This window comes from Channa argus, chromosome 13 (assembly GCF_033026475.1).
Source record: "Channa argus isolate prfri chromosome 13, Channa argus male v1.0, whole genome shotgun sequence".
NCBI classification, from domain to species: Eukaryota; Metazoa; Chordata; class Actinopteri; order Anabantiformes; family Channidae; genus Channa; species Channa argus.
The window spans coordinates 21,285,520-21,300,868 of NC_090209.1; the positions used below are offsets into that span (position 1 = coordinate 21,285,520).

A 15,349-nucleotide genomic window follows, 5' to 3' on the forward strand; every position below is an offset into this window, starting at 1 on the left:
GGATTGATCAATATTTGCTCAATTAAATGCAGATTATAAAAACTTATGCCATAATTAAAGTGGAAAGGTCAACATCTTGTGTACTGCACTGTAGAGTTTGCATTTAAATCAAAACACGCTTTAGCCTGGGTGCCCACCACTTAGAAGAAGAGAATGGCATCTTCAAAACAAGATGACGCTCTGCTGTAATCCAGAGTCATCATGCCTCTCACTAAATGTTTCATCTGTTGACTGCATAGTTATTAGAAACAACATGGAGAAATGTGTTTACAGCTGAGGATGGAGAGTGAGTGAAACATGGATAGTTAAGGAGAAAATGTTTTTTGGGTGGGACAGTAGGCCAGGATGCTGCTGCTGTTGTTGTTGTTGCCATGACAACCGAAAAGCGTCTTAACTAGTGCATGTAGTGAAGAGTTTACATATTTTACTTCTGAACAGGTGTCCCGTGAAAAATGTTTCACTCATTTTTGTTCTTCTTGAGGGTGTGCATGTCTGCACATGCACACCCTCAAGCTTTTAGAGGGAGAATTTCTACATTTCGTCAGGGTTGTAAAAAATATAAAAAGTTTGCAGAAGTCAATGTTTCGCAATGCTGTTGAAGTAGCATTGAATATTTGTTGCATAAACACCAACAAGGACTGTAGATGCTGTGAGTCACGGGCTGTGGCAGGTTATTTGAGGTGAACATTTTTAATTTCTAAGCTGTGAAAAAGTCATCTTGGGACTTGACTCTGACTAACCCTGACACCAGAGAGTCAGTCAGGAAGATCCTGTATAATGGTGCATTTTAATCTGCGCTTCAGTCACACTGCTTAATGACGATCTGACCTTAGCCGTCTAACACTTTTAATAAATCAGTTCTCCGGTGTTGACATCCAACATTGGATTTATTGACTTAATTAAAATGGATCCATGAAGAATCCATTATTCACAGCTCAGCTCTGTTTTGTTCTGCAACATTGCCTCTCGTCCCTCTTGCAATCCAATTTCTTTCCTTGGCCCGATTGTCAAAATAACTGGTATCTAAGCATCCGAATAAACATGTATATTGAATAAACTAATACAAATAAACAGCACATCAGCTGTTTAGTGTTAGTGAATGAGTTTGATACATTTATCACCTCATCTCTAATAACATTTGAATTTGGTTGTCAACTTTTGGTTTGAAAGTGAGGAACAATTGAGAGAAACTTTAATAAGGAAGAGTGTGTGTGTGTGTGTGTGTGTGTGTGTGTGTGACATGAGGTTAATTATAAATATAAAATTTAAAAGAAAGGAGATGATTGAACTGGAGCCTGGCAGCTCTGTTGTTAATCAGCACCACTAATGAAAACTGCAAGTTGTTTTGGTGAATCTGTTGAAATGTTTTTGTTTCCTTTCCACTTTGCTCTGTGCACCTTTTTCATTATTCACCTGCTGTGTGTGTGTGTGTGTGTGTGTGTGTGTGTGTGTGTGTGTGTGTGTGTTGTTGTTTTTGTGTGCACATCTGCCCCATCAAAGATCTCTTTACCCAGCCCGATGCACACCAGAACCTGAAAGGATATGTTTGCAAATGAGACGACTTCCTGTGATTACGTGTGAATTATACACACACATTGCAAAGGATGCATACGTATTGGCACAGTGCTATACTCCACCTTCACAGAGGTGTTTGGTGCATCCTGGGTAACAGGGTGATGACTGACTCGCTCATATGTGTGTTTGTATTCTCCTGGGAACTGGTGCAGAAACCTCCAGCTAGCCAGGATATAATGAGGCCTAATGGAGTGACTTTGTTTGCCTCCATCTTTCACTCAGCCTCTCACCTGCCTCCCCTCCCCCCTCTCCCTCCCCCCTCTCCCTCCCCCCTCTCCCTCCCCCCTCTCCCTCCCCCCTCTCCCTCCCCCCTCTCCCCTCTATTTCAGTCTTTCTACCCACCGTCCAATGCTCCCCTGCGCCAATTCCTCCCGCTTGTGCAATATCCCATTATCCTCATTTGACATGATCCGAGTCCTACTTCCACGCCCGTCAGCTCCCCACAGGCTATATTCTGCAGGCACGTGACGTGTTGTTCCCGCTGTGCCTAAGTTTATTGCATGTACCCCCTCCTCTCTTTGTCCTCATTTGTTACTTTTTTCCTAACACGACCTCCCTCCTCTCACACACATTGGATTTCTCTGTAATGTTGTTTGGCCTAGATCTTGTTATTGAAGCGTACAAATACAACAACATTAAATCATACGTCTCTTGCATTGGTCATTTGCTTTGTTACATTTAGACTTTTTCTTTATATTTTGTATTTTTAAAATTTAAATTCCCCTTTTTTCCTGCATCTGATATTTTAAATGTGATGATATCATAAATTCATTTGTTATGATTACCATTGATATAGTATGGAAGCCAATACCGGAGTATATTATTATTCCCTAGTATTCCCTCAGTCAGAAAAGTTTCATTTAACTGCATTTAGTTTTATCTATTAAGTTTCATCTTAATACTTTTTTATTAAATACTTTATAATTTTCTTGTGGTGAAAAACGGTCAATAGTAACCTCATCCTTGTAAAAATAAAACATAGCCACAATATCCATAAGCCAGTAGATCCTGCAACTCAAAAACAACATTTGAGTTGCTTTTGAATGCTTTGAAAGTAAACTCTACATTGAGGTGAATGTTAAAGATAGTAAAAGGTATTGTGTTTTTAACAGTCTTCCTTGTAGGGTGTTTGTACTGTCTGCCTGCAGTGCATATTTTAGTAGCTGGTCAGCTTTTCCTTATCACACCTTCATCAAGTTTAATAATTTAGAATCAATAAAAACATATTTTTAAAGACGTTAACAATTAGGTCATATTTAAATAGGGGGGAAAAGTAAATTATCGGCACGTTCAAAGATGTTGGGTTTGTGGGGCTGCCACCAATTAATTTTCCTTAAAACAAAAGTAGCTATTTAATAATGTTATGTATTCACGTTTATGCTGTAAATGTGTTCATGTGTAAATGCATTTCAAGATTTGATGTCTTCTGCAACTGTAGATACAGTGTTTGACAAACATGTCTATGAAAAACCTACAGATTTTTGAGTTTTATTCACATTTTAGCTATTTTTGTTTGGTAAACAGTCGACATAAAGACTGAATAGGTAGCAGATCAGTAAGTGATTCAGCTTGGATAAATAACTTGGCCTCTAATTTTTGCATTTGCACCAGTGCTACAAAACTATCAGTTGGGATACAGTATTTCTAAAAATCCTTGCTTCCCTACCACTTTTTGTCTTAGTTTAAAAAATATTGTCAAATTTTTTGACCCTCACCAGTTTTGCACTTCTGTATTCTCATTTATGGCGTTCTTATTTTACATCGTTCGGATTGTGCTTCAGACTGAGGCCTTTTTGGAAAAGAATTTAATATTTATTAGTTTTCTCACAGTTGGTGTGTGTTACTCTGCTGCTGTTTATTTCATAGGGGATGGCCAGATGGTGTGTGTGTTTGTATGTGTTTGTGTAAAATGTGAGTGCTGTGTCGGGAAAATTGAAAAGAATATTTCATCTTGGCAGAATTAAATTAGTAATTTCTTAGCCTTTGGCAAATTGCCCTCTTTCTGTCATTAATTATGTTTTCCATTAACACTGTAATTTCACAATTCTTAAGATTTGGTGTGTGTGTGTGTGTGTGTGTGTGTGTACGCACGCACTTGTGATTGCTGAGTCATTTGGCCAATAGCTGCAAGTTGCAGACTGTGGCTGTCAATGCCTTTTGCTAAATATTCTAATAGTCCAACACCTGTTTATATAAGAAGAAGAAACACACCTCCCCCTCAAGCACACACTCCAACGCTCCCACACAACACACGGGCAAAGGAAAGGTTGGAAATTCATGGTTGTACATGCAGTACACACATCTCATCCTCATGTCTTTTTGTGTTTATGTTTATGCAGAAGGCCTGCAGTTCCTAAAAGTCTCTAACCTCCTCTCGCATTTTGCTTTTCTCTCTTCAGTGATGGAGCCTATGACGGTGACAACGTCAGTGGTCGGACTGGACGAGTTCGACCGCAATGCTCCGCGAATCTGTGGCGTATGTGGAGACAAAGCCACCGGCTTCCACTTCAATGCCATGACCTGTGAGGGCTGCAAGGGGTTCTTCAGGTGGGTGACAATGATGAGTTGATGGAGGAGCAGTCCTTGGCATATATCCTATTTGCTTTGTACATTTCTAATTTCCCAGTTGCCATTAGTGATTTTCAATTACAAGTTGTACATTTATGTTGGGTTCTATCCTGTAGTTTAATTAGCAGCACTGAGAGGTACTAAAAAGACTTGAGAAAAGTTATTTTTATTTTTTTTATTTGTTGTTTACGTTATGTTGCATGAACATGCTTGCAGTTTTCAGAGAAATATTTTATCCTCGGGTCTCTGGAAGCTGTTTTTCATTAAAACTTCTTCTCTTCGCCTACTCTTTCCCACGGACACGTAGACCACACATGCTTTTTCTCATTCATTAAGTATTCTAAATGTGATTCCGTCATTAACTATTGAATATAATTATAATCTCAACAACCAAGTGGAGAAAGATAAACAAATCATCCTTTCAAACAGTGATTTAATCATAAATGGAATTATCCAGTTCGGCAAGAGTTTAATTATTAGCTATTGCAAATGTTTTATTTAAAATGGGGTTTAATGAATTGGGTTGTCTACTACTTTAAAATGTCGGTGGAGAATTGACTCATTGAATTGCTTTTTTCAGTATACTTTCATTTTAGTACCGACACTAGGATACAGTATGTTGCAAAGTGGTTACCAATTTCACATAAAATTTTTAAAAACACAAGCCGGAATTAACAAAACACATGTTCTGGAACTACGCATGATAACAATTGATTTTATTCCTGCTTAGATCTATATACAGCATGCAGCCTTATCCCTCTGTCTTTGTATTATAACCACCACAGGGAATTGTTTTTAACTCCTGTAGGCGCAGCATGAAGCGGAAAGCCTCCTTTACCTGTCCGTTTAGTGGGAGCTGCACCATCACCAAAGACAACCGGCGTCACTGCCAGGCCTGTCGTCTGAAACGCTGCATTGACATCGGCATGATGAAAGAATGTGAGTTGACTTTTTTTGATGTGATTTTTTTTTTAATACTGGGATTGATCCTATATTGGAATGAATTGTTAGCTCTGAGTTAATCATAGGCACAGACAAGGCACACTTCTATCACAGATATACAAGAATACATAAAAAGGAACCGCAATCTGTAGAATCTTTAGAGCCACCTGTTACAGTTTTTGCTGGTATTGGATTTAACATGATAAAGTATTATAGCTAATTGCCCAGATGTGCTAAAGATGTCATTTTGTAAATCATAACCTCATCAACCCCAAAAGACTGTTAAGAGCAGGGTAGTTTCCTATAGGAGATAAGTGATCTATAGTGTTGTTAATGTGAGATTCGCAAAGATTTTACACAAAAATTAAAAATGAGCCCAAGCTCTCTTAACCCTAATGTATTCCAGTATTTTACAGATTAATTGTTTAATTTATGCTTTTTATCATGACATCATCGTCATCTTGCTAAGATTATAGCTTACACTCATCAACTTTATTGTTTGCTTACCCATGTTCTGTGTGAGTAAAGTAAACTGGTGTCTCCTGGCATGGCATTTAATGAGATATTTAAAGACATTCGATTAAAACAGGAGTGAATAGAATAAATGTGGATTAATATGATTTGCAACAAGCAGTCAGGCAATGGCAAATATGCATAAGGCTCAAGCTTTGGTGAAATACTGTATAGTGGCTCCATATAGTGTGTTTTATAGAATTTCCTGCTTTTATCCCACTAAATGGAATTTCCATTAACACTGCAGTTAATTAACCTTTACTGCAATACAATCCCGTTATCTTCTAGATGCATGGTCAAACAATATTTGGACACAGCTCTGCCGTTAACCAGTTCTGGTTATACATATATTACCAGGTTGTAATACAAGTAGAATGCATTGTAAAAGAAGGAGATATCACCCCATCCCACATTAATGCAAAATAACACCTAGGCTCAGCTAATTCATAATGACTAGCAGAGAGATATCGTTAGCCTGCGTGTTGGCAAATTGTCACATTACTGTACATTCCCAATCCCAGTTATTGAAATGGTAGAAAGTTACAAAGCATTGAAGTCGAGTGTGCATTTGAAGCAAACTTACTCACCAGTAAGAAGTAACACTAACAGGAGTGCATCAGTATAACCATGACAAGTATTAGATGACAAGAGGGGAATAAGAGAACGTACAGTAGGAGGAAGCCAGGGGGGGTTAAAGTCCTGTTCAACAATGACTCTCTTTCTTCAAAGCAACACACAATGGTCTGGCCCACATTTCATTCACAAGCCAACTTCCCTTTGTTTGTGTGTATGTGTGTGTGTGTTTGTGTGAAACAAATATGATGCGGGGCAGGGTTCAGACCAGTGATAACAGCCGTGTTGTCCACAAATAGCCACATAACACTGGATGTCTGTGTTTCATTGAAGAAAGATGAGAGGAGAACAAGTGTGAGGAGGGAGAGAGAGACCCTTATCAGTATAAAATGATCTCTTTGTTTGTCACAGCTAGTATACAGGCTCATGGGGCGAAGGAAGCCCACTGTACTTGCTGCAGAGTGTTACTCCTCTGTGCTTCTTTGGGAATGTATAGCTGTTTATTTAGCTCCTTTGTTCACAATCTGTACCACGATGTGCGACTTTAAATCTGTTTTTACCGCGTGATAGGATGTAGGGTCGCTAATTTGTGCAAAGCACAATTCACCTTAACGCTGAATAAATGCTAGTGCAGTTATCTGAAGGCAGCAGGGATTTGTTGAACTTCTTACTGTATATTTATTTCATCTTGCGCAATAAGTCAGCTTCAAAATAACCACGCTGGCAGGCGCTTCCATCCCAAAGGTGGTACGAAGAAGGCTTGGGGGATTTTGCTGTGTGTTGTAGGGACCACCAGGTGTCGGCAGAGCACAGTGGGCAAGAGGGATGGTAGACCCGGATGAGGGAGTTCAGGTAGGAAGGTGCTGCTAAGTTGACCACACTGTAGGCAAGAATCAGAACTTTGACGCTGATGTGGCCAGTAACCGTAAACACATGAAGAGTGGTGTGACATGTCCTTTATGGCTGATTTAAAAATGAGACATGCTACTACATTTTGCATAATCTGGAGGGGTGTGATTGTGGATGCTGGTAGCCCCATAAGTATGGCTTTGCATTTAAGATGAGACGTGACCAGTGCCACGAGGTGTTCTGTAGCATATTCAGTCTGATCTTTCAGATGTTGTAGAGTACAAATCCACATGCTCTAGAGATGGTCAGTAAAATTTAGTTGGACATCAGTGATGTCCCCTGGATTTCTAGCAGACCTAGCAGATCCTAAGTTGACTAGGATTCTGTATGAATGGTCGGGCTCGAAAAACCAGAACTTCTGTTTTTTGAAAATGGAGAAAGGCATCACATTTGCATTTGTAGCTATAAAACAAAAGTGTGTGTGTGTGTGTGTGTGTATGTGTGTATATATGCATTCTTGTTTTTTCCATTGGTGTGTTGGACTATGTGGATGTAATACCCCAGGCAGTGTGACATAAAATTAAAATACATCTTAAGGCTAAGGTAATGTGTGGTGCTGAGCTTTGACCGATTGCAATTTAGATGATTACATTAAGTATAGTTTTACTCAGCCGGAGAAGAGTCCGACCACAGAAACCGATGCTGTGTGTTTGTTAATAAAGGCAATAATTATTTGTCGTGATTGATCACAAGTTTTTTTTTTTTTGTTTGCGGTAGCTATTGGAAAAGATGCATTTTGTCGTGTTACTAGCTTGTATACTTAATCAAGCAAAAAGAATGGCACAAAAGAAATGTTTACACAGTGTTACAAGAAATGCTTACAACCATCTATCTGTCCTATCAATTAGTTTCACTATAAATCTTGTGACAGTAGTAGCAACTCAACAAGCTTAATGGACTAAAGTAGCAATGCAACACTGGTAGAGGAGTGTATTATACCAAAGAACGGCATCTTTTAAAAAAAAATTTAAAAATACAATTTTGTTTGATATATTTGTTTTTTGTTTTGTTTTTTTTATACATATTGTAAAGTTGGTAAGAGTAAAGAAAGATTATGTTTCAGCATATATTTATGTAGCGGTTTCCATGTGTAACATTTCCGAACATTTCCGCATCATTGAAGATTAATTACCATGCTTCAACCTTCTGTTCTTCTGGGTATGTGTTGGTCTGCCTTCTTTTTTTTTTTTTTTCAACTTTGTCTAAACTTCAGCAGCATTCAGATTCGAGCCGTGTGTGTGCTTATTTCTGTGTGTTTTTGTGTACCTTCCGTGTGCTGTGCCAGCTGATTGCATAGTAAAAGGTACGCTGTCGAGTAGACCTCCCTGCTTCTGTGTCTATGCGTATGTTTTTGTATGTTTGCCTGTTTGCACGGCTGTGTATTTGTAACAGGATTAGAATCACAAAAGAGTTTCAGAAATGTTGTAGTGTTTAGGCTGGATGATTGAATTCCCGCCCTCAGTGTCTTTCAGTAGTTAAGCTTCTCCTGTGGTGCTGACCTCCATTTACCTCCCCAGTTCACATTCTTCATTGTTTTACTTTGTCTTTTGTATTCTCTCTTATTCACAACCTTTACACACACATTTGCATTAGTAACAGCTGCTCAGTTAATAGTTGAGTAATGTCCAGTCAAAAAATGTGTCAAATGGAAACATTACTTATGCATATGTAGTTAGTATTTTGAAGCATTTCTTTCCATGCAAATTTGTGAAAGGTATAGTCTGAAGGTGTTTGCGAATCAACATTGCGTGCCTCTTAATTTTTCAGAACTGTAAAACCTCACAAAGCTTTGCAAAATCGAAAGTCCCTTAATGTGTTTATACATGACACTTTCTTTCTGTGCACATTTTCATTGTGATGCACTGATAAGCTTTTTTTGCATCGCACCAACCCACAGGGTGTGGGTGTCCTGATGCCAGAGTGAACTGAATTTCCTTTTTGAACATTACAGGTCCGGGGCAAAGGTAAAAAATCTTGGTCACACACCAAATCCAGCAAGACATATTTTACACCAGGTCTAAGTGTTGGCAGCTTCCATTGTATTCAACTGGTCGGTTGGCTGGTTAATGAGTAATCCCACTGTGAATCTCTGCTCTCTACAAAAGGGACACTCTGCATGCCCCGTTTTGTCAGCATGGCATTACTGGTGTTGACCAAACTAATGTTTTAACTGTTTGCCTTTTTTGTCTTTCTCATTGCTCTTCTGTGTCATGCAGGGCACCACATCACCACATCCAAAAAGTTGCTTTCTAAACAGCAAACTCTCTTTGGTAAACTGCTGTGCTTTTGCCAAAGGCTGTGGAGTAGCCAAGATGTTCCTTTGATGGTCTTTTTTTTTTTTTTTTTTTTTTTTTTTGTGTGCACTCCTGCTTTAATGATGCCATCCAGTCGCTAAAACTTGGCTGGGAATTGAGTGGTTCAATCATGTCCCAGCTTTAGAATAGTTGCTTTGACAGGCTGTGCCAAACTCTGACCAAACTGTGCCTATTCATCATGATCAGGGTCCGTGCTGCATACTTGGAGATCCTCACAACAAGGAGTGGTTCTAGGCAGTCTGGTCCTGGCTTGAGGCTGGGTGGACAGTGGACCACAGCCAAAGCCTAATTAATGATGGTGGTTAAAGGAGATGAAAGCCAAGTAAATCCTTTGGTTAGCTAAGCAGTGAGATTCATTCAGTTGCCTTTCTAATCTTGTGTTGCCAAACTGTTGTTGTCTGCATTACCACATCATGTGGTTATGTAATGCCACTTCTGTGGTTACAGTCCAGGTTGCAATCACTGAAACTCCACTTCAAATGTAAGTGTTTACAGGATTCAGGAAAACAACTAGTATTTAATGTGAAGTGGGCAATAGAGCACTGTTTATTTAGAGTCATCCATGCCATGTCATGGGTTTTTTAAATGAGCAGTTATTGTGTATGGTTATACACAATAACTTTTAGGTATTGTGAGATATGTATTTATTTAGTGTATTTATTCCACTTCCACATGACAACATGTTTTGGTAATCTTTTAGAAGTAAATCAAAACCTTCACAAATTGCTGCTTCTTTTGTTTGTTTTTTTGTTTTTGTTCAAGACATTTTAAAGGTTTCACAAGTGAAAAACTCCTTCAGAATAACGCACACAGTAATGTAAAGTACGTGTAAAGTAGTGTAAAGTACGGTTATTCTGCCTTCAGCCTGCACAAATAAGGTCACTATTTGGTTAAAATTGGGTATAAAGTGCTCATAAAAATTCTCATAATGTACTAAAGCCCATTATTTAAATTTATTTAAGTTTTGAGAAGACATTTAAGCGCATGTAATTTTGATTTATTTATTTTTTTCATTAAAATAACCATGTGCATATGTCCTATTTGTTGCACAGAAAATACACTGGTTTATTGTAGATACGCAACAATTAAATTATTAGTGAATATTAATTGTGCACTGTCACTTTCACATACACATCCTGTCTATCGTGCTGCAGATAGGAGTTAAGGAAAATTAGCTTCTACAATAATTTGAGTAAGACAGTATCTGAAAGCTGCAATGTTCCAAGAAAAAAAGTTTCACAACACCAATGTACAGATGCTTTAACGGATAGTGCTGCACTCTGGCACAGTCTGTGGCCTATGTGGCTTATGCCACACGTTGGCCTTGCTGGGGTTTTCCCATTCTGTAAACACTCTCACCACGATGGTAGGAAATCTTGCAGCGTGCGTTTTGTCTGTGGTGCAGCTGCACCCCTCGGTAACCCATAGTCAGAGACTTGCTCCAAGACCTCCAATTTTGGCTGTTCAAAGGGCTGTCAAAGTGCCACAGTAGGTGGTGATATGGGTTGAGTGCAGTGTCAAGGTCATCGACTGTGCCTGTATGCGCTTGTAGGGACCTTTTGTCCAAAAAAATGGATTACCTCCACAATGTCCCCTGTGTGTAAAATTAATAAGACATCTTGCAAAGCAAAACAATGCAGTGGCTAAATCCAGATAGACAACAGGCCATGCAGGTGAGATTAAAAACAGGACTAGATAAAGGTAATTAAAATGCACACGTCACCAACTCCACAGAGGTTTGAATTACCTAATGTTACTGAACATCGCCCTCAGTTTTTCAATCTGTCGAAATGACAGCCCATTTTCTGTAATTGTAAAAAAAAAAGTGAAATAAAATTACATTTCTGTCATTGACTGAAACTATTTGGTAAAGGCTGCCTAACCTCTGGTATACCCTTAACAAATGGCTTCATTTACGAAGTCATTTTCCCAGTAGCTGCCAGACCATCATATCTGTGTATTTTGACCTCATGACTCTGGACATGTGTCCCATTGGCAGTCGGGGTCCATCTGGCAGTTATGCTGTCTGTCTCCACAGTTGAGTGCTTCAGAGTAATCGGTCACTGTGACAAAGAGTCAGCAGTATTTACAGCAGTATGGGCTAAGGCATTTAGGGTTTGTTTGTCTGGTTTATGGTTCGGCTGTCAATGTTCAATCTCTATAAACATGTATATTCCTAATGGTGTAGTTTTACTCTGTTTTTGCTGTGCAGTTTTCTGTTTATTCTGGGAAACTGATCCTATTGTCATCAGTGGCATCAAACCCTGATAACTGATAACTGCACTTCTTTCTAGTAGCAAAATAGGAACCAATATGTTAAGGTATTTATGTAGTAGTTAGGTGTCAATACTGTGTGTGTTTGTGTGTGTATAGAGACTGAGAGACAAATAGTGTAGTAAATTCTTGGCTTTCTGTTTCAAACTAAAAGATGTGAGTCTGCAAAACAAATCCAGATGTAGACAACTCTAAAAGAAAAATGTTGCATGGCAGTGTGCCTTACTTTTACAAAAGTTATTCTGAATATTTACAAGTATAAATACAGTATAGATACACTAAATGTTGAACATAGCTGCTTCAACTCTTTGAACTGGGCCAGTAAGAGCATTGGCAGCTGGCTGGTTAGATGTAGATAAATCTGGTAATGCTCTGAGATGCCAGTCATAGAATGGCGTCCTCTTCGATTCTCTGAGTTCATAGTAAAATATTACAGTAAATCAGGTGCTATAGCTTATGTCTACCCACCATATTTACATGTATGTATCTGCTCATTATCAGTTAACATCTGTACTTTGAAAAATTAATACATGAAATCTTTTTAAATTGTTCTTGTTAAATACTTTAATATATTCGTCGCAATTCTCAAAAAAGACTAGCTCCTCTAAGTTATAAAAAGGTATTAAAACATCTAAATACCCAGTATTCATTCTTTTAGTTTTACATTGCTTTGTGTTTTAAATGCAGGAGAAATTGATTTAAATCTGTGTGTAATATAATAGGCACACTCTTTATTTCACAAATTAATGTAATGCTCTAAGATATGGAAATGGCACGCAGACCTAGGAAATTCTTACAGATCACTTCAGAAGATGTAAAATGCATTTTCACCACTGTGTCACTTTGCTTGAAGTCTCTGCCCCTGCAGCATGAATAAGGCAAAAGGCACTTTAATGTCCAACACCCCCTGCATCATCTGTATAAAAAAGGGAGCAGACATGACAGGACCTTGTCTGTGTGCCAAACTGAAGAGCTGCGTGTTTCATGTAATTTAAGATGGAAATATTTTGGAGCTCACATTGCATCTCGCTCACATACTGTACTTTTGAAACTAATTACAAATTTGTAATATTTGTTTTAATCTAAATGGTAGCTATTGTTATGAGGAATTCTGTAACACTTTATTTTATAGATGCAGAATTTCCCAGATATTTTCTCAGATTTGCTGGCATTTACTTGTTAATTTGTTGGAAAATCTCCTCAGAAAGCATACATGAGTTATAATATTCACTAATATAATATTGTGGTCAGTTTGCTTCTCTCATTCTTTCATTGGGCTGCTTTGCATTGATATGTATGTATATATGTACGTGTGAGTTTTTTAGTTTTGTTCTTACTGTGCAGTTTCCTGTGTAGTCTGGGAACCGTAAGATGCTTTCATATTGACGTTGGTGGCATCAAGCACTGATAACAATCGTTCCACTTGTTTCTGATCAAAACATCATGTTCTGAAACATGGTAGAGGAACACAAAACTGAAAACAGTATGTAGATGTAAATTTTTGCATATTAGTACATTGATTTTTGTGTGTGTGTGTGTGTGTAATAAAAATAGGGTTTGACATAGATATGCATGTAAGTGCAAATGATTTTTTTTGTAGCAGTTTATTTCTTATAATATTTCTCATGATGTGTTCCGCCTTCTCTCTATTCTAGTCATTCTGACAGATGAGGAGGTTCAGAGGAAGAAGGACATGATTCTGAAGAGGAAAGAGGAGGAGGCAGCCCGGGAGGCGATGAGGCCACGACTGAATGAGGAGCAGACCCGGATCATCTCCTGCCTGGTCGAAGCTCACCACAAGACCTATGATGCCTCCTATTCAGATTTTTCCCGCTTCAGGGTCAGTGCAGTGCAAAGTGTCATCCTGTTCCAAACCTACACTCACATTAACATTGAAGCAGCCAAAATAATTTTGTTCTCTGTACTTGCTATATGGGTGGGGCAGGGTGGAGCCACTATGTTATGCAACAACGTCTTTTCCTAGAAAAATGCAAAGTGATACACTAACTTGTTTATAAATGAGCTAAATAAAGTTTGCAGCCTGTTGATCTGAATCTTAATCCGATCTTAATTACTATAGAGGCTAAACGACTTTGATGTAACTGTAGTAGGATATGAATGGAATGGATGTTATCTGCTGTGGTTTACCACAACACTACAGACCTTAGCATTCTTCTCCTTCTAGATTGGTCTCATTATACTGTCTGGCTAAAGTAAGCTACAATTAGAGCTAAAACTGTACTTACTTTTTTTTTTCTTTCCCCCAATCAAAACTTCTTTTAAAGTTAAACTTTGTTGCAAATAGTCAAGTTCATACCAGGGATTGCAAAGTAATTTTATGTAACCACTAGCAACTGGTTTACTAGCAGTTTTTGCAACCTGCTGTTCCACTAGGTCACAGATGTAAAATCTAACTGGATTTGAGCACAATGGAGTGTGCTCTTTGGTTCAGTTTATCTTGTTTGGTTAAGACCTTAGGAGTCACACGCCTATGGGAGAAGACTGGCAGATTTATTGATGATGCCTTTTTACCAGTTGGCACAAAGCAAAGTGATATTACTGTGTATGAAAAAGTAACAGAAGTCTTAAAGGTTTTGGGATAGAATATGTGTGACCACAGTGATATTTGCTTTAGGATCACATATCAGGTAGCATTGTGTGTGTGTCTCCTCAGTTTTTCGTGACACCAGTAACATGAGTCACAAGGTGTTTATCTACCCGACAGCAGCATTGTATTTTCTTTCTCATGAACATGAGACAACATTCTTACTGCGGACCACAACATTTGAGTCATCCAGAGTAAATGAGAGAGAGAGAATGTAGAATGAGTGTCTCAAAGGCTCCCTGTCTCTGTGATTTATTAGTGTCAAGTGTGATTCTGGCACACGCTGTGCAGACGGCAACCACAACCGCACTTCACACAGGCAGTAAACACTTTTCAGATAGTGATTTATGAGTGTCACTTCGGACTGCATGCAAACCTTACGATACAAAGTAGTCAGTGAAACCGAAAACATGCAAAAAAAAAAACTTCACTGCACCACTTATCGGACCAAAGGGGAAAAAAAAAAAAACTGAGGTGTGCTTTGGAAATGATCAGACATGGTTCACTTCAACATCAACGTGTTATAAGAACATCACAGTGCTAATTACTCATTTCAAAAGACATTTTCAGAAGACTCAGTTGTGTCGTGGCTTTTTTGCAGAATTCTTCGTATTATTATTTGTGTAAACATTTCCAAAAAAAATAAGCCAACACACATTTGCATTAGATAACTCTGTTCACTAGACTGCTAATGATGATTAAACCGTGCATTTGTGTGCATCATCAGATGTGCTACTCTCTTTTTACATAGGCTTCCAAAAATAAGTCAAATTCTTAATCCTACAGCCTGAAGCAGGATTACCAAGTTGGCTGGACAACTGTGTTGAGCATAACCCAGAATCCCCTCAAATGTGGGCTGAAGAAAACAAGTTTATTTATATAGCCTACTTCCACAAATCACCACTTTGCCTCAGTGGTTTTACAGTCATACAACAACGGCCCCCTCTGTTTCTAGATCCTCAAATATGATCAGACCCCCCACCTCTCTAAAAAGAAGAAGAAAAAAAATTACTTCAACAAGGGGAAAAAGTTTTTGGGTGCACTGATTATTTGTATTTCTACATTTAACTCTTAA

General features: G+C 38.4%; 1 protein-coding gene across 9 annotated transcripts in view; it reads left to right on the forward strand.

The window, feature by feature from the left end:
* Positions 1-15,349, forward strand: part of LOC137139379 (vitamin D3 receptor A) — a 72,396-nt gene that overhangs the window by 41,213 nt on the left and 15,834 nt on the right. For all 9 annotated transcript variants that reach the window (XM_067526538.1, XM_067526540.1, XM_067526539.1 and 6 more), the window contains 3 exons: positions 3,975-4,122; positions 4,952-5,082; positions 13,325-13,509. In XM_067526538.1, the coding sequence (XP_067382639.1) occupies positions 3,975-4,122; positions 4,952-5,082; positions 13,325-13,509 (464 nt within the window). The remainder of the gene's footprint in view (positions 1-3,974; positions 4,123-4,951; positions 5,083-13,324; positions 13,510-15,349) is intronic.